The 22,176-nt window shown below is 37.8% G+C and overlaps 1 protein-coding gene across 6 annotated transcripts in view; it reads right to left on the minus strand.

Annotated features, from left to right (window-relative positions):
- Nucleotides 1–22,176, minus strand: part of rbfox1 (RNA binding fox-1 homolog 1) — a 160,156-nt gene that overhangs the window by 39,271 nt on the left and 98,709 nt on the right. For all 6 annotated transcript variants that reach the window (XM_040121653.1, XM_040121660.1, XM_040121669.1 and 3 more), the window contains 6 exons: nucleotides 17,990–18,136; nucleotides 17,739–17,792; nucleotides 14,981–15,073; nucleotides 8,064–8,124; nucleotides 6,430–6,483; nucleotides 190–322 (listed from right to left, as the gene is read on the minus strand). In XM_040121653.1, coding sequence (XP_039977587.1) covers nucleotides 190–322; nucleotides 6,430–6,483; nucleotides 8,064–8,124; nucleotides 14,981–15,073; nucleotides 17,739–17,792; nucleotides 17,990–18,136 — 542 coding nt within the window. The remainder of the gene's footprint in view (nucleotides 1–189; nucleotides 323–6,429; nucleotides 6,484–8,063; nucleotides 8,125–14,980; nucleotides 15,074–17,738; nucleotides 17,793–17,989; nucleotides 18,137–22,176) is intronic.

The raw sequence follows: 22,176 nt of genomic DNA on the forward strand, positions 1-22,176 counted from the left end.
CCACAGTAAAAGGCCAAATTTACAGTCATTTCCAATGAGTCACATGTCCTGAAACATGCCTGACTGGCATGCATCATTCTGCTGACACTGAAAACAGAGATTCAGGACTTGCCATTGGAAGGGGAAGAGAGAAGGAGAGACCAAAGAGGAAGGAATGACAACAGGGCAAGAGTGAGAAAGGATGCTCACCCTCCGTAAGATGGGATATGGGGAGGTGGGGCAGCTGCCCTGAATGTGTTATACACGGTCCGTCCTCGACCGCGTAGGTGGGCTCCTCTGTACGCTGCTGCTGCACTGGCTGCTGGGTAGGGAAAACCTTGTACTGGAGACAGACAACAGAAAATGATGCACACGTTCTGTGATATCACAAAATCCCCCAAAAGAACCCATAATTTCTGCTGAAGGCAGATTATTTAAATAGTGTTCAGGGCATGGTATAGCACAAAGAGCTGTACACCTTTAGATTACATTAGCATTTGAATCCTGGAGAGAATGTGTAAAGTGTTCTCCTATTTCCAGTTATGGAAAAAAAGTTAAGAGAAAGAAAGTATAAAGAGAGAGTGGCAGTGGAGCGGAGCTACTGAAGTGGTATTGTTATTAACTTATCATTAATCTTAATGGGGGGTGACTGACACAAAACTTAATTTGAGAGCTGGGGTGAGTGAAGGGTGAGAAGGAAATCGAGGTGCCATTTCCAACCCTAATTATACATCTCTTCCAAATGGAGACCTAATAAATAGCTAATAGAAACAGTGAATCATTCATTGACCTGATGAAAAATGGAAGGTTTGATCCAAAGGATAAGAGTTTCTCAAAGAGAGACAAAGAGAGGAGTGGGGCTGGTAATTGTTCCTATTCATCTTTTGTCACCTTGATTTTAAGGCCGAGTGGTCTGATGACCCTTAAAATTGCACTGATGACTCTTCCCAACACTACCCCATTCTGGCGTCGATATGGCCTAAATGAAAAAGGTACTTGGTATATACAGATAAAGAACAAGGACTTAAGGATACTTAACAGTACTTGATAACCCACTGACAATGTCAGTACATATGTCTACATGCACTAAGGATTAGCAACCCCTTTTTGGGCACAACAGTACAAAAAGGGGTTGTTGCTGAAAATGGCAACTCTTACATTTGTGTCGGAGTGAGTTCTCCTCAAGAAAATGTTCTTGAGTGGCTTCTTTTGAAAATTTTCCTGATTAATTCCATTGAACCGGCCCCCTTCAAGCCATTAAATGTGACTTCAACTAACAATTCTATATTCATTTACCTTTGGCTTCAGTTTGTGTCCGGCTATGTTGCTGCTTCCACGTTATATTACACAATTGATGGTACCCCCTCAATTACCCATGAGCATGTGTCGGCAGCGGTAAATGACAGAAAAAAATTTCCAAGCTGGCAATTATTCAACCACAATTTTCTGATAGTAAAACCTTCATGTCAACTTCTGCTTCTGCTTCCTTCTGCTGTAGAAAAAGAACTAAACTTTTTTAAGTCAAAAGTGGATTATTTGGAATATAAAAGTCACCAATTAAATTTATTGCTTGTTGGAATCTCAGAAAGGGGTGAGAAAAGTGATCCAGTTGTGTGTGTACGCCGCCTGTTACCTGAACTCTTCAGTGCAGAAAGCTTGCCAGAGCTGATATATGTTGAATGGGCCCACTACACCCCTTCCCTTGATGGATCCAAAATCATGAAGTTTGTAAACTACCAAAATCAATGGAAAGTGATGCACTATAATAATCTCTCTTCAACGCCAACATTTTTCCCCTGTTTTTCTCTATTATCGAAAAAAATGTTTATTTTGTGTATTTGAAAATTAATATATACACTAACTTCTTAGGAACACCATACTAATACTGGGTAGGGAAACCAGTGTGAGACGATTTTTGTTTTGTGACATGGTGCACTTTCATGCTAGAAGTAATCATTAGAAGATAGTAAATTGTGGCCATTAAGGGATGCACATGGTCAGAAATAATACTCAGATAGGCTGTGGCATTCAAACCATGATTGATTGGTATTAAGGGGCTCAAAGGGTGCCAATAAAACATCCCCCACATCATTACACCACCACCATCAGCATGGTCTGCTGATACGAAGCAGGTTTAGCAGAAACCCAGATTCATCAGACCAGGCTACGTTTTTCCAGTCTTCAACTGTCCAGGTTTGGTGAGTCTGAGCCCACTGCAGCCTCAAATTTCTGTTCTTGACTGAAAGGAGTGGGACTCTACGTGGTCGTCTGCCTCAACGTTGGACACAGTGTAGGAATTTAAAGAACTATATAGGGGGAAACTTTTGACATCTTGAGCATGGTTGAAATAAAATTATATACTCAGTTATGCAGCCCCACATGTAGGCTGGAACATTAACATTTCTTCACTGCTGGGACAGTGCTAAAACGAAGTAAGGGTCTGGCTATGTGAGATTACATCAGCATTACCTAGCTGATGTAATCAGGGCATTACCTAGCTAACATTTCCTGCCAACTTGCTGACGCTTCTGGCTTAGGCCAGAAAAAAACATTTTAAAGTCACTAGCGTTAGCATTAATTTTACTAACCATAAGCAAATCGATGATGCTTGCTTGTTTGGTGGCACTGAACTGAATACTTTTTCACCTGTTCGCTCCCAAGACAAAGTCGTGATTACCTTTTAGCTGTCGAAGGCTATGTTTGGGTGGGTGAGCCCTGCATGCTCTACAGAAGAGGAGAGTCATGATAATCACCTCTTCAACACCAAGCCAGTCTCTTTTCCATTTTTCAGTTGTAGAAACAGAAACTTTGTAGAAACCATCTTATTTGCTGGGGGTGGCATTGGTGAGGGTCCAGAGTTCAGGTTGCTTTCTTCGTTAACAGTTTAAACTTTTTTAATGAGATACCGGTCCATTGTAACAGCCAACTTCCAACTTGTTTGAGTGTGTGTTATATATATATATATATATATATATATATATATATATAAATATATATATATTTCATTTTTTTATTTTATTCTTTTTTTTTTTTTTTAATTATCATTTTTCCAAATCTTGGATGAAGTTTTTGTCCCTCAGTCATGGCTTTTAGGGGCATTTTGAGATTTCTTGGGGCATTTTTGCCCTTTGGTCCTGTTAATTTCCAGCACTGGTTAGACATATTGTGCTTTTCTGCTCACCACAGTTGTAGAGTTGTTATCTGAGTTACTGCAGCTTTTCTATCTGCTCCAACCAGTTTTGCATCCTCCTCTGACCGCTCTCATCAACAAGATATTTGTGTACACAGAACTGCTGCTCACCGGATGTTTTTTTGTTTTTAGCACCACTCTGAGTAAATTCAAGAGACTGTTGTGTGTCAAACGAGCAGGTCTGGCACCAACAATTAGCTAATAAAGTGCTCACTGAGGGTATTTATATGTTTATTTATATGTTTATATATATATATATATATATGCATAATGTATATTTCAGTCTAAGCATCAACCATGTCCAGTGCTGTTAGTTACTAAATTGAAGGAAGGATTAATCAGTTGAGGAGTATAAAGGGGGATGGTATTTTGTGTCTCCTTATTTTGTTTTCTGTGTATAATTATATACATTTCTTTCTTGCCACGCTGAATTTTTCTATTTCAATTTATTTAACATTACTTTTGTTATTTCAGTATTATTATTTATTTATTTATTGTTGTAGAATTATTTTTATGCTATACAGTGTCACTAGTCTTGGGTCTGGATGAAATTACCATGTCTACAGACAATTCAATTGTATTTTAGACTACTAAGTATATTCTACCCAACATGACTATTTCATTAGCCCGTACTTCCCAGGACCTGGGTCTCTGCTGCTGAAGGTTTGACTTTTTATAATTTCCTGAAATATAATATCATTAATACACATGATACTGAACCGAATAATCTGAGAGCTAAGCAAAAGTCTGTTGAACAAGGTGAAGTGAGTGGCAAACTATTAGCCTGAAAAAATTAAAGAAGGATTCCCAGGATAGGGCTATTTAAAACTTAAACAAATGTGACAGTGGCATATCATTGGATCCATGTGAGAGTAATTAAACCTTTAGAGACTTCTATGGCAATCTCTACACATCTGATAGTCATTCCAGTTCTGAAAATAAGAAGGATTCTTTAAATTATATTCCACCACCCTCTCTGACAAATGCATAGAGGGCTTGCTTAGATGGGGACATTACATCAGAAGATTTAAAGCACACAGAGAATGTGCACCGTTGGTTATCTCAAATGTGAACAGTAAATTTTTACAACATTTGATCCCCCTTTTTGGTTTCACCTGCCTCAATAAAAAAATGCTCCCTCCTTCTGTTTGTACTGCAGCCATTACTTTACCACATAGGGACAAGGACCCACTCCCGTATGTTTCAGATAGGTCAATCTCTCTACTAAATGTTGATTAAAAGATCATTGCAAAAATTTTAACTGTATGTTTGGAATCAGACGTATCAAATCTAATTCATCCTGACTAGTCAAGTTTTTGTGCAGGGTTATCTTTTGTCACATAATATAAGTTATAATATTTTTTCCCATACTAATGACTGTTATACAAATGGTGATCATCTCTGTGGATGCTGAAAAAGCTTTTGATAGGGTTAAATGGAATTAATTAGGGTCTGTCTAGATTTAATTTTGGCCCTGTTTTCACCTCATGGGTTCAGATTTAGTATAACACCCCAAGGCAATAATTATGACAATCAACCAATATTCTGCTCCTTTCACACATCTTGTGGAACAGGTAGGGCTGCCTATTATCTCCATTATTATTCACCCTTGCCATAGAACCCATCACTATACAATTAGACCACATGACCAGATACAACATATTAAAATTGGAGATGACATACACATAATCTTTAAATACGCTGATGACATTTTACTTTATCAAAGTAATGCTTTCCTCTCAATTCCCGCACTTGTATACATTAAATGGGTTTTTTGTAAGTGTATTTGGCTATAAATTAAACTGGTCAAAAATATAGGTTATACTGTTTTTTTAACTTTGACTATTAAGAGAAGCAATCAACATTTAAGCTTAAATGGTCTCCTGAGTAGATGAAATATCTCGGTATAAATATACTGTATAAATAAACCATGTAAGATGGATAACTTTTATAGGTTAAATTACTCCCAGAAACTTCAAAGGATATATAGAGGATTCCCAAAACTAGCTGTGGGTTGCTTTGTCACAGGCAGGGCCTGTGTGGCAGCAACGAAAAAAACTTTCTGTCCTCTTTTTATGTGATCATGCATTTTAAACATCATCATAACCGACGATGCAGATGTCACAACATGTGTTCATGCTGATGTTATCATATGACGTCAAAACCATAAAATAATGATTTCATCAACTGTGTCAGTTTCACTGTTTACCAGATGTTGGCTGTGATGCAGTTTTGTTGTATGCCAATTGAAAAGAGGGCAAAGAAGAACAGATATAACCATTTTCATGTTGTTCAAGGGTTTGGCTTTGGACAGAACACTATTAAAATAACTTGGAAAACCTTGGGAATGCTAATCATCATCATCTGTGGATGAAAATCATTTTTAAATGAAAACAGCGTTTTAATTGACTTAATGAAGACATAGTCTTAATCTGCTCTCCTATCAAAACATCTGAACCAATGAACCACAAGGGCAGGTCCTGGTATCTATCTTGAAAGGCTGTGATAATAGCACAAATTACTAGTACAGTAAAAGCCTGAAAAGCTTGTACACTCTTTGCACATGTGCACATACACACAAACAATCGCCCCAATGGCCTTTTGGTACTTGGAAGGTGAGACAAAGGTAAATCTATACAAAGCAATTTAGTAATTAAAAGAACGTGGGGGTGAATTAGGCAAACGACTGTCTGAAGAAATTGAAAAAATTGATTTTAATTTACAAAATATATTCCATACCTATTAAAGTCCTTGCAAAAATGGACAATTCGATTTTTTTTCTTTTGTCCTCTACTTTCCTTCATTCTTCTTCTCCTCTGCCACACTCTTTTTTCTGTCTTTGCTCCTCTTATCACAAAATCCAGGTATTTTTCACCTTAATAGCCATGGTTAATGACATGGTGAGGGCTGGGTGGTGGGTAAGGGTCGGCGGAGGTGAATGCAGGGATGGCCAAGATTGCAGATGGCTTGTGGGTGGGGGCGTTGCAGAATGTATGTTTGTTTTGCTGCACAAATGACTGTTTTTGTTGCATTTGTGCCATTCACCATAGTTCTCAGGCTATAAACAGACTTTGCCTGGTTGCATGTTGCTTGCAAGGAAAGCTGAGAGGACGAGTTGATGAAGGTTAAAATGAAAGGGAGCAGGGTGTTGAGGAGAAGGACAAAATGAAGATGTCAAAAAAACTGTCAAAAAAGAATGAGGAGGAAGAAGATAATGACAAAGGAGATGGTGACAGATGGAGAAGGGCATGTCTTCTCACCTGCATAGAATTCTGGGCTGTAGACAGCGCTGACCACTGGATTTAACTTCCAGCCTGAGACAAGATAGACGGCAAGACAAAGAAACAGACAATGAGGAAGAGAAAGAGACAGGGAACAGTGTTTAATTTTGGTTAGTTTATATGTGAAGTCTGTTCTGATCTTTATATGCTCAGTATGTTCTGATTGAACTTTAATCTAGCATGAAATGTATTTATATATTTAAAACACATTAAGTTCAAATGAACTTTTAATCAACAGACTGAACCTTTTTAGTTTTGAGTTGATACCTCCATTATATTGTCAATATTATAGACAATTTATACTGAAATTTTATATTGTCTATATTATAAACAATAAAAAATGTAAATATACACTGATCAGCCACAGTAATTAGTCAGCACAGTTCACGCTGTGCTGACTTACTATGCTAACTAATTTGGTAGGTGTCAGTTGTGAAAGAAAAGTTGGTTTACCATTTATTCACTTTTGGTGATGCTCCTACAGAAGCTTCAAGGTCTCTTTAAGGGGCCTTAGACAGATGGTTTATGAGCTCATTGGGGCCTACCTATAGAGCAGCCTGCCACCTTACCATAATGAGTGATGAATTAAAAAAAACAAAAAAAAAAACACCAGTGATTGTAAATAATTAATGAATTACATTTTTTGTGTGTGTGTGTTTAATATTGTTAATAATACATTCTGAAAAGTTTACAAGCAATATGATTTTACTATATGGCTCAATTTCCCTTAAGTGCCATGTGGCTAACAACATGAGGTATATGGAAAAGTTTGACAAAACAACCATGGATTTGTTGGTTATGTCATTCCTGTGTAGCTTAGGTTTTAGAGCTTTGGGCTCTTTGTATTGCTGAAAACCCCTATTTGCAGGTTTCTTGCAAAATTCAGGTTTTCTCCCTGGATTCCTGTCTATTTAGCTGCATTTTATCCTCTATCTACCTCAAAAGGCATCCAGGAGCAGCTGCAGAGTCTCCTGATGTACCCTCTTCAAACTGTTCAGCTTGTGGCCTCCAGACCCTGATGAAGGGCACAAGTTGTTCTATATACTACAAATGTTGCTAGGGTTTTTACCTCCACAGACTTTTTCCCTTCTCCGTGCACCTTGGAAGTAGGTGGCGTTGTGCCAGAATTCCCCATTCTGATTTAACTGCACTCCGAAAAGATGTTTGGTCACTTGGAAATGTTCTTGTTTCCATCCCCTGACTTGAACTTCAATTACTTTTTTGCAAGGTTGCTTGAGATGTTCCTTTGTCTTCATGGAGAAAGATATTGACTCGCCAAAAGATTGACCTCCCAGACATAGCTTTATTTATACTACAGATGAAGGTTATTTTGCGACTTCTAAAATCTTTTGGCTGCACCAGTGATGATTGCAGTGTGTCCTATTGAAGGGGGAGAATACTTATGGAAACATTTATTTTGTGATCTAGATTTGTGTAGATCAGTTTGTACAGATCTGTTTTCATGTTGACATGAAAGGGTATTTTTTCCTGTTGATCGGTGTGACAAAAGCTACATTAAATCTACTTTGAATGTTGTAAAACAGTAAAATATGAATACTTCCTAGGGGGTTGAATACTTTATATAGGCACTGTAAACACTGACTTGTCCTTACCATTTGCATATGGGTTGACAGTCTTCTTATTTGTCATTACTCGGGCAGTTGCATTGTTGACCTACAGCAGGTAAAGAGAGAGCTGCATAAATTATGATACGTATACATCAGTACTAAGTGCTGTACTTGTTAGAGTAAATCTGCATGCAAAGTTTCCTAATGTTTTAAACAAAGAAAGCAGTACAGTGTGTCATGGCAAACACCCATGTCACTTATGTGTTTTCAAAATTGCATTCAGAAACACTTAAAAACACATCCAAAACAAATCAGTTTTCTTTCTCATTACATATTTTCTATCTTATGACGTTTTGCAGCATGCTCTCCTCAATTCTAGTGACATTTCAATAACATACAGACAAAAGTAATGAAACCATTGATGCACTTGGCAAAATGATGTTTTGTAAATGTATAGATGCATGCTGTGGGGAGGAAAAAATAGGAGAAAACAGACAAAGAAAATATCAATGGGGTAAGGGAAGAAGAGAATATGTTGGGAGCAATATGCAACATCCAGTCAACCTTAAAATGTGAGAAAAACTGTTGTGACAAAAGCACCACAAAGCATTCACACTTAGACAACAGCCTCTCAAATTCATTGCAAGAATAAATCTTGAAATAAAATTAAAAAAAACCAAAGAAAATAGATGTACCGAAATAAATCAACCAAGTCAAACAATCAACCAATCAAATCATTCCAAATTCAAACAACAGCTAACAGGGTAAATGAAAATAAGGGTGCACTGTCTTCCAAAGTAAAATAAAATAAACAAATAAGTAGTTTTCCAACAATCTCAGATGTGCAAACGAATTCATATCTCAGTCAGTATTGCTCGCACACGCAGCTTCAGGAGAACACTTAGTGAATGGACACGCACGCCGACACGCAAGAAAATATGTATGTCAATATACAGCATCAACTCAACCAAAATTCAAAAAGAAATGTCACGTGAGTTTTAGCGTTGCAAACGTTCCAAAGAGAGAGGAAGAGTGAGAGGAAATGCTGGCAGAATGGCTTGCTCGCCCACACTTACCATTCCCAAACCTTTTGGCCCCTCCCACTTGTTTGTGTACTGTTACCGTTGTAACTGTGTTGGATGGGGCCCTAAACAAGCTACCATTGGAAAGATGGTGGGGGAGGAGGGGATGAGAAAGGAATAAGCAGCATCTTACTCAGGTGGCCAAGAAAACTTTGCAATCATTCCACTGCACAAACTCTCTCTTTCAGCTTGCTCTATACAGCAGTTAGCTAGTTTCTTAAAGCATAACTCTGACCATTTTGTTCAGACAAGCTGTCTTCATCAATCATACTGATTGATTTTTACCAAAAATGTGTTGTTTTCTTCACTATGGAGACAACTACATATTGGCTAAAGTCTCAAATAGAGTCCTATAGAAACAGGGAACACTGAAGGAACACAAAGCATTTTTTTCTTAACACATAGTCTCATTGATCTGTAATGAAACACAAAAATATGTAAATAAATGTCATCCAAAATCTTCTCATAATTTATCATTTATCTTGAAGTTTTGATGCACTTCTGTGCTTATTGTCACTTCCACACTGCTTCCTGTGCCTCGCTTCATGAGGTAGCGCAAAATCCTACAGCTGCCATATCATGATATTAATTCAGAAGGGAAGCAAAAGTTGAGATAAAATATAAAAGTTGTTAAGTGCACTGCAGAGACCTGGGCAGATGGAGGGTGAAAAATTACTCACATACGTGCTCCGGACAGAATTTAAATGACTGACCAGGGCAAGTAATGTTAATATCACCCCAATATGAAGTCACAGGAGTGCCATAAAAAAGAATAAATCTGTTAAAGAATAAGAAAATAAATGTGGAAATTTAAAAATAAAAAAATAAATAAATGTGGAAATATAAAGACAAATAACCAAATATTAAAGAATAACTATTAGCATTTTCTTTAAATTTTACAATTATGTGTTCATTTATTTCTGTTTACATTTATTTATGTTTTAATATATATTTATTTATTTATTGCATTATAATAAATAAATAAAGATTTATTAATAAATCTTGATTTATTTATTTATTTAGTACATTTGAAAAAAAAAAAAATATTTTTTTTTTGTACACTGTAATTTATTGTTTTCATCCCTTTATTTTTCACTAGGCTTTTCCCTATTGCTTTTGGTATTACTTGAAGGGCTAGGCTGTCGATCAACTGGCTTTGGTAATGGCCTTCCTGCCCAGGCTGAGTTTTCAATTCCTGCAAATAGGAATTCTGCTTTGGCTGGAGCTTTGTAGCACAAAAAACAGGAAATAGATGTGACACGGACTTGTAAAGTAAAAGATATGTGCAGATATATTTTTTTTTATATTTGGTTATTTCATTTTTTATTTACTTATTTATTCTTTTATTTAATTCTCTTTATATTTCCACATTTATTTTCTTATTCTTTTACAGATTTATTCTTTTTCATGGCACTCCAATGACTCCATACCCACCTCCTCTAGAGAAATAAATCCCATCCGAATGGGGCTATAGAATCCCATTTCCACCTGGTATGAACATGCAGTCTCTATGCAGATGCTTTATCTGGGTAGTGACATCTGATCACAAGCCTTTGCATTTACACTAGTTATCTTGAGTCTGCCCAGACTGTGACTGAATCTCAATATGCAAATCTGGTAGTCAGAGCTGGCAGAATCTTTAACAAACATGGTGAGTAGCAGCTCAAAGTAAGGCTCCATTCAGACTGATTTTGCATGAAAAATGCAGCGTCCTCATTAATTTAAATGAGGCCAGTCCAACAATACAACAGAGTGCTCCAGCAAAAAAACAGGGTGGTCAGCTATAAAAGTTGAACCTGGTTGAAGTTTTGTGGGACTGCAACGTGTTATCATCTGCCAAGGTGCTGCGGTGGCCATTCAAATACATGTAAGTGCACATACCTGGTAGATTACTCTGTAATAAGAGCACCGTATTTCTGCTGTCTAACTTGTAATCTTCATGATGAAAAATAAAATAATTGAGCCATCATAGCTTTCCGAGAGTTGTAAAATCCTGTCTATATTATTATAAATATGCAGTGTTTTGGGGTCTGACAAACCTTCAAACTCATGGATCTGTTACTCAAACTGGCCTCACGGGACTATATTTAATTTAATTTCATGTCTCACTGGTACCCACCCCAACTAACACAGACCCCTACTCTGTTTTAAAACAGGGCTGTTTTCATTCTGAATGCCCTTTAAATGATGTGCTGCAAGGGGTAGTTATCATCTGAACCTTTTTGAATGGCAGCTTGAAATTGGAGGAAAAGGTGGAGATGTAGTCTGGCTGTTCCAAATATGTTCTGTCCGATCCAAAAGCATTCCATTTGCACTTTGTTATGTGTGTTTTCACAGCTTGCATCAATGTGTTTTTTCTGATACAGACACATATCACATATTAATATCAGGTGAACACATTGTAAAGTTGCAAACAGCCTGAGATCAGAATAACAACTAATACTGTAAATGGGAAACAAGTGTTCTTGTTGGTTACTGTTACAGAGGGTAAAGATCAGGGAGTTGGTAACTGATAATGTTGGATAAGTTAATGTGTAAAGAAGGTGAATGGATAACTCAGAAAAGGAAACAAGAAAAAGAGAAACATAGATTCCAGTGATGAGGGGAATTTATAATGAGTGGTATACACATGGTAGGTATGGTCAACCGTGCTTCTGGAAAATGTGTTCACCAGCTTGTCCACAAGAAGTGCATCTGAACTGCAAAATATTTGGAAAATGTGATTGTTTCAGTTCCATTTTGCATATTTTGTCAAGGACAACTACTATGTAGAGGGGAAATGGAAGCTGCCATTATGAAAATGTAATGAGAGTATTGGGTGGTTGGGAGGCCTTAATATAGAGAGTCATACAAGACTGACACTGGATAGGTTTAGTGCAATTAGTGGTGCCGTAGGTGGGAATGAAAAGAAAGCTTGAAATGTAAAGGTAAGGTACCTTGGACTAAACCTTGGAATCAAGTATGTTCCTTTGTCTTGTGGAAGCTTCCTGCTGCAGAATATGGTCAGAGAAGAAGCCTTTACTTTTCAATCTTGATGGAGACATAGCTGCCCACTTAAGCTTTTAGCTTTCAATGAGTGTAAATATACTGAGCACAAAGTGTCAGAGGGGAACTGTAAAGGTGAATTCTGCTTATGTGTGTGCTTTGGATTACAACAGTAAATTGTGCGGGCAAAAAGGAAACATTTGGTCAACTGCAAAAACACAGGTTGTACTGCGGGAGCGGGATAGATAGGAATAAGGCCTGTGATCTGCCAGAACCACAAGAGAAACATTATGGTGTTGGGAAGAACAGGGTTGAGGGAGGGAAAAAAGGTCCAGCATGTCAGAAATTAATAAGAAAGCTGGGTAGAACTACTTTAGCTGGATGGTGATGATCCCTGCATTAATCTGAGGGAATAGATGAAACAAAGTACCAAAGCCATGTGTGATCAATAACTGAAAAAAGATTGGAGGCCAAGATAGGAACAAGGGGAATGTTACCATGGGGATTCACTGTATCTAATGAACACGGATGTTTTCATACCTATATTCTCAGGTTTATTCAGAAATAGTAATAGGAAGAGGTAGGGGGAGGGACAAGGCACAGTGGTGAGGTAGAACATGGTCCCTGTATCGGCACACATGACTGTCTGGCCTCAACATGGCTGATGATGACATAGTTTTCCTAGAGAATCTAGAGGTCTGGAACTGGTACTGTTGTGGGGCACTAATGTCCTTTAAGAAATTATATGATATTGAGGATTCACTCAAGATGAGCTACAATCCATTCTCTTACAGCATGTAAGATTATTTTGATTTTTGAAAGAGCTGCTGAGGTTGGATGGTGGATTACCTGTGTCTAGAGTAACTTTCTGGAACAGACACTACATGTACCAACAATGTACAGAACTCCAGGCTCTCAGGGTAGAATTGGTTTAGGTCTACAAGGAGTTGGGTGTAGGATATATTTTACAGGGACTGCTGGTTGGATTACTGATTCTTCTTAAGATTACTGTTCCCAAGGATACAAGATATGCACCACACAGTGAAGGAAGGTGTGGTAGAAACTTTAACTGCTATCTGTTTGCTAAATAAATATGGTGGGAGTCACTGCTTTGAATATCTCAGGGTCTCTATACGAGTGAATTGAACATAAAATAAACTGATGGACTGTTGCTGCAAATGCAGATGCTGTAATAGACAGTCATGGTGAAAACAGAGCTGAGCCTGATACAAAGCTGTCCATTTTCCGAGCAATCTAAACCTCAAACTTCAGGGTCACGAGCTTTGAGAAATAACCAGAACAATGAGTTTTCTTTGCAGAGTGGCTGGGCTCACCCATAGAAATAGAGTGAGGAACTCATATCATTAGGGAGCTCAGAATAGAACCACTACTCCTTTGCATCAAAAGGAGTTAGTTGAGATGCTTTGGGACTCTGATTAGGATTCCACCTGTTCTTCCTTCCTTCCTTCTTGTGTAGATATTCTGGGGAGGTCCAACTGGGAGAAGACCCCAGGGAAGACCCATAACACACTGGAAGGATAACATATGCCATTTGCTTTGGAAATGCCTCAAGATTCCCCAGGAAGAGCTGGTGAATGTAGCTTCGGAGAAGGACCTCTTGGCTACCTCGCTAAGCCTGTTGCCACCACAACCTGGATAAGTGATTGAGAGTGGATGGATGGATGGATGGATGGATGGATTGATAGATGGATAGATGGAGGTGACTTGCTGTCGTGCCAGGGTACTATAGCTTTCGTCATCATACAATAATAGAAATAAATGATTTTATACCCGTATGTACAACAGGTGTGGACATTGCCTGGTGTGAAGGATTACCAATGGAAGATTGCGTCTGAAATACAACAAATGGGAGCAAAACCAAAAGTGGTCCAAAAAAAGCACATTTTAGGTTTAATAGCTTTTTAAAGCCCCAACCTGCTATTATCGTTCAGTGCCAATTCTGCTCAACCATCAGAAACTCATACAATTCCCTTCGAAAGTCCAGCCCATGTAGTAAATTCCACATGGTCCAGACACCAGTGTGGACCGTGCAGACTTTACAATATGGTTCATGATTGGAATGGGGATGATATGGAATCTGTTGGGTGTCTGGAGGAAAGTTATCTACACCAGTCATGAATTAAGGTATTAGGAAATTTATGTTGAAACTTTGATTAAAAATGGATAGAGTTATGCTTCAAAGCTATTGGTGTCTTGTTACTACTCCACTGAGTGGACACAATACATTGAAATAGCATTTAGGTAATGTCATGCTACTGAATCAAGTTAGTTGTAAACCTTGCATTTCGCTCTCCAGGTGTCTTAAAATTCCTAAGTACTTCCTCTGTCCATGGATAAGCAAGATTTGAGGATTTTTTTTTCTGGGTAAAAGCTCCTTTCTTTATTAAACATACTGAATATAAGAACATATTCGCTTTTGAACATTTATGACCAATTTCCAAAGCAATCTCTGCACCTTCGTAAACACAAATATGTCTATCTATAAGGGCTGGCTAGTTTGGATTTTCCCTTTTAAACCTTCGATAAGGTCAATTTCCTTGACAGTACAAAACTAAGTAAAATAGGAAAAAAGAACAAAATCGTAAAGAACAAAAAAAAAAACAAGCAAAGTCTCTCACATACAATAATGTTAGACTAGTTATATGTTGACATTTATTTGTGTTTTGGTTCATGAAACTGCACAAGGAAAGGGAAATGATGAGATTCAGTTTTATGTCACGAAAAAGATGGCAAGATGGGATGTGGCAGTAGACTGTCAAAAACTCACACATACAAACACACACAAAAATACACAAACACACATGTACGCACAAAAAGAGGAAAAGGAGGACAGGTAGAAGGAAGAAATCCGAAGAAATATTTGAGAACATGCACCTCTATTTTACGACCTTCGACCACAGTGCCATGTAATTTCTCTCTGGCCCTGTCGGCGTCCACGCTATGCTCGAATGTTACGAACCCAAAACCCTGCATGCAGGATGGAGAGAGGCAAGAACAACATGCACATTATTTTGTACATATTATATCCAACATTACAGCGAAAATTGGCTTGCCTCAATAGGAGCACAATTGATAACAAAATTTGCAGCTTCTACTTCAATTTGCAGCTTCACTATCCTATATTAATCAATATCCAATAATATTACAAGGGTCTGGGAAAAGAAACAAAAAAAGCATATTCATTGAGGAGCAGAAACTGACACTTTGCAGAGCCCTGCCCCCTTAGGTACTGTTGTTATGCCTGTTCCATTCTAGCATAACACATTTGAAGGTACAATTTAAGGATTGTACACACTCCAAAATGGACAGACATGGATATGTGCACAGTTTTCTTTATACTACACTGGGTAACTGCTAAGGCGCATTTCAGACAGAGGGAGACAAAGGCAGACTTCACAAATCTAAGATGGTAAAAGTTGATTTTGCTGTCTGAAATTTAACTTTGTGAGCTGGTTGAAAAGTCTTTCTTTGGCTGATTCCTTTTGAGATGGGAACCCTGCTAATGAATCTTAAATATGAACTTAAGGTCTGCGTACATGATAGCATGCTAAAAGACTCAGGGTAAAGCTGCATGCTCAAGTTTGGCTAGGGTTCTTGGGGTTTTCAGCCACAGATTAGAGCTGCTCAAATCAGCCTGTAGTCTAATACAAGTAGCAGCACCCAGGAACAGCTCCCATGCACTGGGGTTTTATTTTATTCACATGACGTCTAACCCCACAAAATAATGTAGCTAGCTACTTATGTACTCCTTGGTATTGGTTGTAAAGCAAGGTTACTACTGTAGGTAGTGAGGGAGTCAGCCACACATGCTAATGATAGTGGCTTATGTTAGAGTAGACAAATATCCCATTTAATCCATTACATTTTTGCTTTTGTGTTTACTGGTTTTGAAAAGGTGAAAAAAAGACACAACCTTCTAAACTCTTTGGCTACTAGTTGGCTAGTTAACGAAACTGTATACTGCTTTGTTGTGTTCAGAGAGCCAATGCTTGACAGGCCTGCTGCCCCTAGTTACTGTTACTAAGCCACAATTGGACAATTGCTGGGGGACAGACTGAGTGAACAGTCAATTCATATAGAACATCAATTAATTGAGCAAGAAAAAAGTAAGGATTTTTTATGTTAACAATGAAAAAATTGCAATACTGTCTGTAAGACATTTTATTCACAACTGTTAGTTATTGGAATTGAAGCCTTCTACCGTTTTCTCCCATTCATTACCTACACTGTCCCATTATATTCAGGCCTCAAGGGTTAATAACATGGCTCAATAATAAATGTCTGCTTTTTTAGTAGGGATTTATGACAGTTGCATTCAATGTATTTAGACATAAATGATCTACTGCAGTGTTGCAAGGTGGTATAGCAAAATAGTCTTACTCTGTTGAAGTCATTCTAGAGGAAATTAAATTCTCCAAAACAATGACGGGGAAAAATGAACTTCTTTATTACATGGCAATCAGCAATAAGAAAAAAAGACACTAAGTTATAATGGGCAGCAAGGAACATTGGCCAAACCTAAGAACACATAAACAGAAAATAGTCTTATTCTAAAAATCTCATAGGAAATTAAGGAGTTTAAAAGGAACTTCATTTTGATATACAATAGTCTAGCTCAGTATAAAAGAAGGATGTTATTCTTAGGAGGACGTTTTAATATACCAGTATTGATCAGCCATGGCACTCTGGCTTGTTAATGAAATGGAGTGGAAACTTTATTTATATACTTGATTAACTTTGAACATCAGTCTACAACATTTTCATCAATATCAAAATCTTAATTTCCCTCAATAATATGATTTATCATTGAGTGTATCATTGACTGCACATATCTTGTTGTGCTTTAGCAACAACATTTTGTTATTTAACAGTAAAATATTAGAGTTTCTCAATAACACATTATTGTCTGTACTTTTGCTGTCATGGACTTTTGAAAGTCATAAGTCATGGCCCAGATACAGTCCCAATTCAAAATCTTCATTTAGCCAAGTATGGTCCAGATACCCTAAAATTTCTTCTTTTGCCCAGTCAGATGATAATGCCTTTAGACCTTATTTATGAAAACATGGGTGTATCCTGGTTATCATTCATGCTGGTGGACACCCAAATACACACAAGTGTTATAATTTTTCCAAATGTTATTGTGTCCTCAAATTTATTATGTTTATTTTTTAGATTAGAAATTAACAAATTAGATTTCAAGTATGTGGTCTATTTATCAAAATGATACCTACTCAAACACAATCTCTGAGGGCCTGCAAGCAGGGCAAGGCTTCTAGATGAAGTTTGCTGTACAAAATGTACATCGAATGTACTGTGCCCCCCTTGTCTTGTGAATTTGGACTTCTGAGTTCAACATGTGAAGTTTAAACTCCCAAGAATGTGACTTCAAACTTTGCAGAAAATTTACTGAGAAAGGTCTAAGGAATTTTGTGGATGCAGTAATGAACAAGGCATAATCAATCAATTCTGCTGATCTAATAGTGAGGCTTTCAATAAACACAAAGAAGCAGAACCAAATGTGTTCCTTGAATTTAAACTTGTTTGCATATTCATTTTTCTGGACTGGATCAGTTTGCTACAAAAAAAGGAAAAAAAAAACAGAATAGAAAAAAACAGACACGCCATGTACCTTCGAACCACGCTCGTTGAAGATGATTTCCACATCTAAGATTTTGCCAAATTGCTGTAAAGAAACAAGCAAAAAAGGAGATGCTGGGTCATTAATATTTAAATCTCTTAACATATTTTCTTTGACATCAGTTCAACAAAAACATATACCCAACTGTTTACTTCTCTTTTTTGTTAACCCAAATTTTCTGTCAAAAATTGACCTGAGATGTGTCAAATTTGTGTATGAATGTTAGATGTTCTTGTACTTACACCGAACATTTGCCTGAGATCTGGGTCTCTGAACCTGAAGGGGATGTTGGAGACATGAAGTCTCTTGGGTTGGGCCTTGCTATCTGTGCTTTCAGGTACAGTCTGTGTTGGCGGCTGACTGTCCGTCGGGGCGGCTTCATCTGTCTGCTGAAAAACACACAAAACACAAATGAAAGATGTACAAAGGCTGTTCTAGCAGCTATGATTGCAATTTTACAAGATTCTTGAAATTTTCTAACACCATGAAGTTTGCTTGACAAAAAAAGCATCTGTATATCTTCTGTTTATTTGACATTATTTAAAATGTCATGATCTGTGTCATACCACACACAATTTTTTTATATTGTTCTGGGAATTTACCAAAATGCATATCCCCCAGTTGGCCTCCATCCATCCGGTGTCTTAATCCACCAGCAGGAGTCCCTACTGCAGTAGTGGGGATAAGAACTAGAGATGGAAATCAAAAACCACTTTGCTAATTCAAATCATGTCGTTCTGTTCACTTAAAAGATTCATTATTTCTGACTATGTAGTTGGTTCACATTTTTCCGAAGCTAAGCAATTGCATCATTGCTCGCATGCACTTCAGTACGTAAATAAACCCCAAATGTTTTCAGCCAATCCCTTAATCTTTATAGTTCATCACATGTGGCCCTCCCAGTGTAGTCTTTGTACTCAGCTCCTGTCAGTGGAGAATCAGCCAGGAGAGTTTTCAGTAGTCAGCATTTACACATTTACACGCATTGTGTCTACGTAAACGTGCAGACCGATTCTAAAACATAAACACTATATTAGAAAGCAAGTTCTGGACATTAAAATGTCCCAGAAAGCTGAACAATGTAACAGATGCCGCATTGTCCCTCATAATGATTATACCGGTGTATGTGTATATATTTTTATCTAACAACAAATAATTTTTAAATGTTGAAGTCTCTGCCAGCCACAGACCTGCTTGGTCTGAGTCCAATCTGCAGTCCGTCTGACATGTGGCAGATATGTTGTATTTCCTTAAATTGTATAGGTGTACCAAAAAGTTGCCAGTTGGTGTATGTTTAAGGAGTGAAGTGTGGGTTGATAAGTTGTTATTTAATGTCAATTCAGTTCTCACATTAATAACTGACCTAATAGCATTATTGTGAGAAAACAGCATCAGACCTCAGGTATGGCCTGATCCATAGAGCCCATGGATTCAAAGGTTTAAAAAGTTCATAAGAGGAAAACAAGTAAGGAGTCTGAACCGGAGAGAATTCAAATAATCAAACACACAGACATAATAGATGCTGTTGCAAACATATACAGGGTAACAGCTACAGTCTGTATTTGTCGTTTAGCTCTCAGTATGAGTGAGATCTATGGCTGTTAAACACAAGTGAGGATTCAACAGTCTCCTGTTACGCTGCAAGTCTGCGTCTGTGTTACACAAACTGTTGGTGTGTCCCTTTGCTGGTTGGCTGCTTTTTCAAAATGATAATTAATTTATGAAAAAGTTTCATAAATTAGTATAGAAACAGGACATATTAGACATATTAGAGGCTACAATACAATTCATCCAAAGCACCCTAAACTAGCCTAAAAAATCATGAAATCAAAGTTTAACCTCTCCGACAAGTCAAAAAGGTGTTGGTCCAAAGAGGTGTTGATTATTCAACACAAAGTGTGTAACAATACTGGAATTATTTGGGGTGTTTTTTTCTAGTGACTACTGACAAGGTTTTCCATTCTTGCCTACTCTTTCTCTTGCTCACAAACAGAACCAGGCTCCAAGCCAGCTAAAAATAAAGCCTGCATGTGTGCATGTGTGTGAAATTGTGTGGTTGTGTGAGCTTGAAAAGAAGCAGCATAAGGACAGCAGACTACAAGTCTTCCACACAATGTCTACATATATATGGCCACATATGGAAAGGAGTGTACACACACAGCAGCGACTGCCATCTGTGCAGATATCCTCATCTGCGGCGTCATCCGCCTACACAAGCAATGAAGAAATAAAACAAACAAATAATGAGACAAATGATCTCATCTCATCGCTTTTGGTATTAGATACTGATATTTAAGGTGAGGCCAGACTGAATGTAGAGTGGTTTCAGATGTATTGCAGATATCAAAAAGAGATGATTGCTAATATCAGGTTCTCAGAGAAGGAGAAAAGACAAATGTAACCTGGGGAGACAATGCAGTGAAAAGGCTGAAAAAAGATATCTATAAATAAAGTAATTCTTTATTCTAGAACCTGTTGTTATGGAATGGAAGAGAGGAAAAAAACAGAAAGAAAAACACATTGAATCAAAAGCCTCTAGAGTTCTTGGACACAGCAATGTCCTTTACATATTACTATTACAAAAATGGACAACGCAGGGGAAAGAGAGAGTGAGAGAAAGGCAAAGGGTGGAGCTGAGAGGGAGCACATTAAAAGAAGAAAAGCCATGCAGGAAAGTTCAGCTAAATGGTCACGAGCAGGGCACATCACATCATAATATCACCCTTCCCAAGTTGTTTCTATGTTTCAAAAAACTAATAACTGGCATCAACACTTATTCACACTATGTAGGAAAACAGGAGGTGTGCGTGCATGAAAATAGTATTGAAAATGAAGAGCTTTATACTTTTTTCTGTGGGAGTAGCTCCAGTTACTCAGAGCTACCAAAGCTTCACAATGATCAACACAAATCCATACTACAATATTACTGTAGCCTTAATAATAGAAGTGCAATTGACTTACTCTTGAAACCGACAACACTTTGCTGATTTTATCTATTTTCATTGTTTTTTGCAACACTTTTTGTGTGTATTGCAAAAAAAAGAAAAAAAAAGGTACCGTATATTACTGGCATAAACAGTGAACAGAGAAAAAATTCAACTAAATGATTAGAATATATGTGGTATCTTGTGAATGTGTGGAAATTGGCCTGGACTGATGTTAGATTCCTGGCCTCAATTATTAAGTCTAGCCCCGTTTTCCATTCAAAATAAAAGTCCTGTGATATAAATGAGGAAAGAGAGAGCTCATGGGAGTTCCCCCAGCAGCCTTGGCCAATAGCAACATAATTAAGCAATGGTTAAGGGCTCACCTGAGCAAGTCCTAACTATAAGCTTTATCAAAAAGGGAAGTTTAAAGCCTAAGGAAATGTCCTGGTCAAAAATGACCCCAAGGTTCTTTACATTAGAACTGTAGGCCATGTTAATAGTTGTCGGACATAAAATGTGTTTCCACGGAGTTCGAATGAGATCGCGAAGAAAATGAATTTCCTCTGTAAGGTGGCTGGGCTCAACCTTACAGAAAGGATAAGGAGCTCAGAGAGAGTTAGAATTAGAGCCGCTGCTCCTTCATTTCGAAAGGAGCCAGTTGGTTCGGACATCTGATCAGGAAGCTTCCTGGGCACCTTCCATTGGAGGTTTTCCCTCTTAAGTGTATAAAGTAGCATAAAGTAACAATACTCAAATAAAGTACAAGTACCACATAATTACAGTACAGTGCTTGAATAATTATACTTAGTTGCTTTTCACCATTGCTGATAGCTGGGAGATAGTGAACAGCAGCCAGAGTCTTCCAGTTACTTTTAAACACACAAATCATGTCATCGTTTTAAGCTCCAGGGCTGGGTATTTGGGGCTGTGAAGTAGCTGGTCCTGTCAGTCTGTGAAACTAATGCTAACTCCAGCAACAAGTGGCATTTACATTCACCAAGAACTTTACTAGGGAACACCTGTACACCTGCTTATTCGTGCAATTATCCAATCAGCCAATCATGTGGCAGCAGTGCAACGCATAAAATCAAGCAGATACAGGTGACTAGATTCACTTAATGTAAACATCAAACATCAGAATGGGGAAAAATGTGATCTCAGTGACTTTGACCATGGCATGATCGTTGGTGCCAGATTGGCTGGTTCGAGTTTTTCTGAAACTACAGATCTCCTGGGATTTTCACACAAAATAGTCTCAGTTTAGTCAGAACGGTGCCAGAAATAAAAACATCCAGTGAGCGGCAGTTCTGAGGACAGAAACAGTTTGTTGATGAGAGAGGTCAGAGAAAAATGGTCAGACTGGTTGGAGCTGACAGAAAGGCTACAGTAACTCAGATAACCACTCTTTGAAACTGTGGTCCAACCTTGAGGCGCATGGGCTATAACAACAGAAGACTATGTTGGGTTCCACTCCTGTCAGCCAAGAACAGAAATGTGAAGCT

Source organism: Xiphias gladius, chromosome 3, assembly GCF_016859285.1.
Source record: "Xiphias gladius isolate SHS-SW01 ecotype Sanya breed wild chromosome 3, ASM1685928v1, whole genome shotgun sequence".
Taxonomy (NCBI): domain Eukaryota; kingdom Metazoa; phylum Chordata; class Actinopteri; order Istiophoriformes; family Xiphiidae; genus Xiphias; species Xiphias gladius.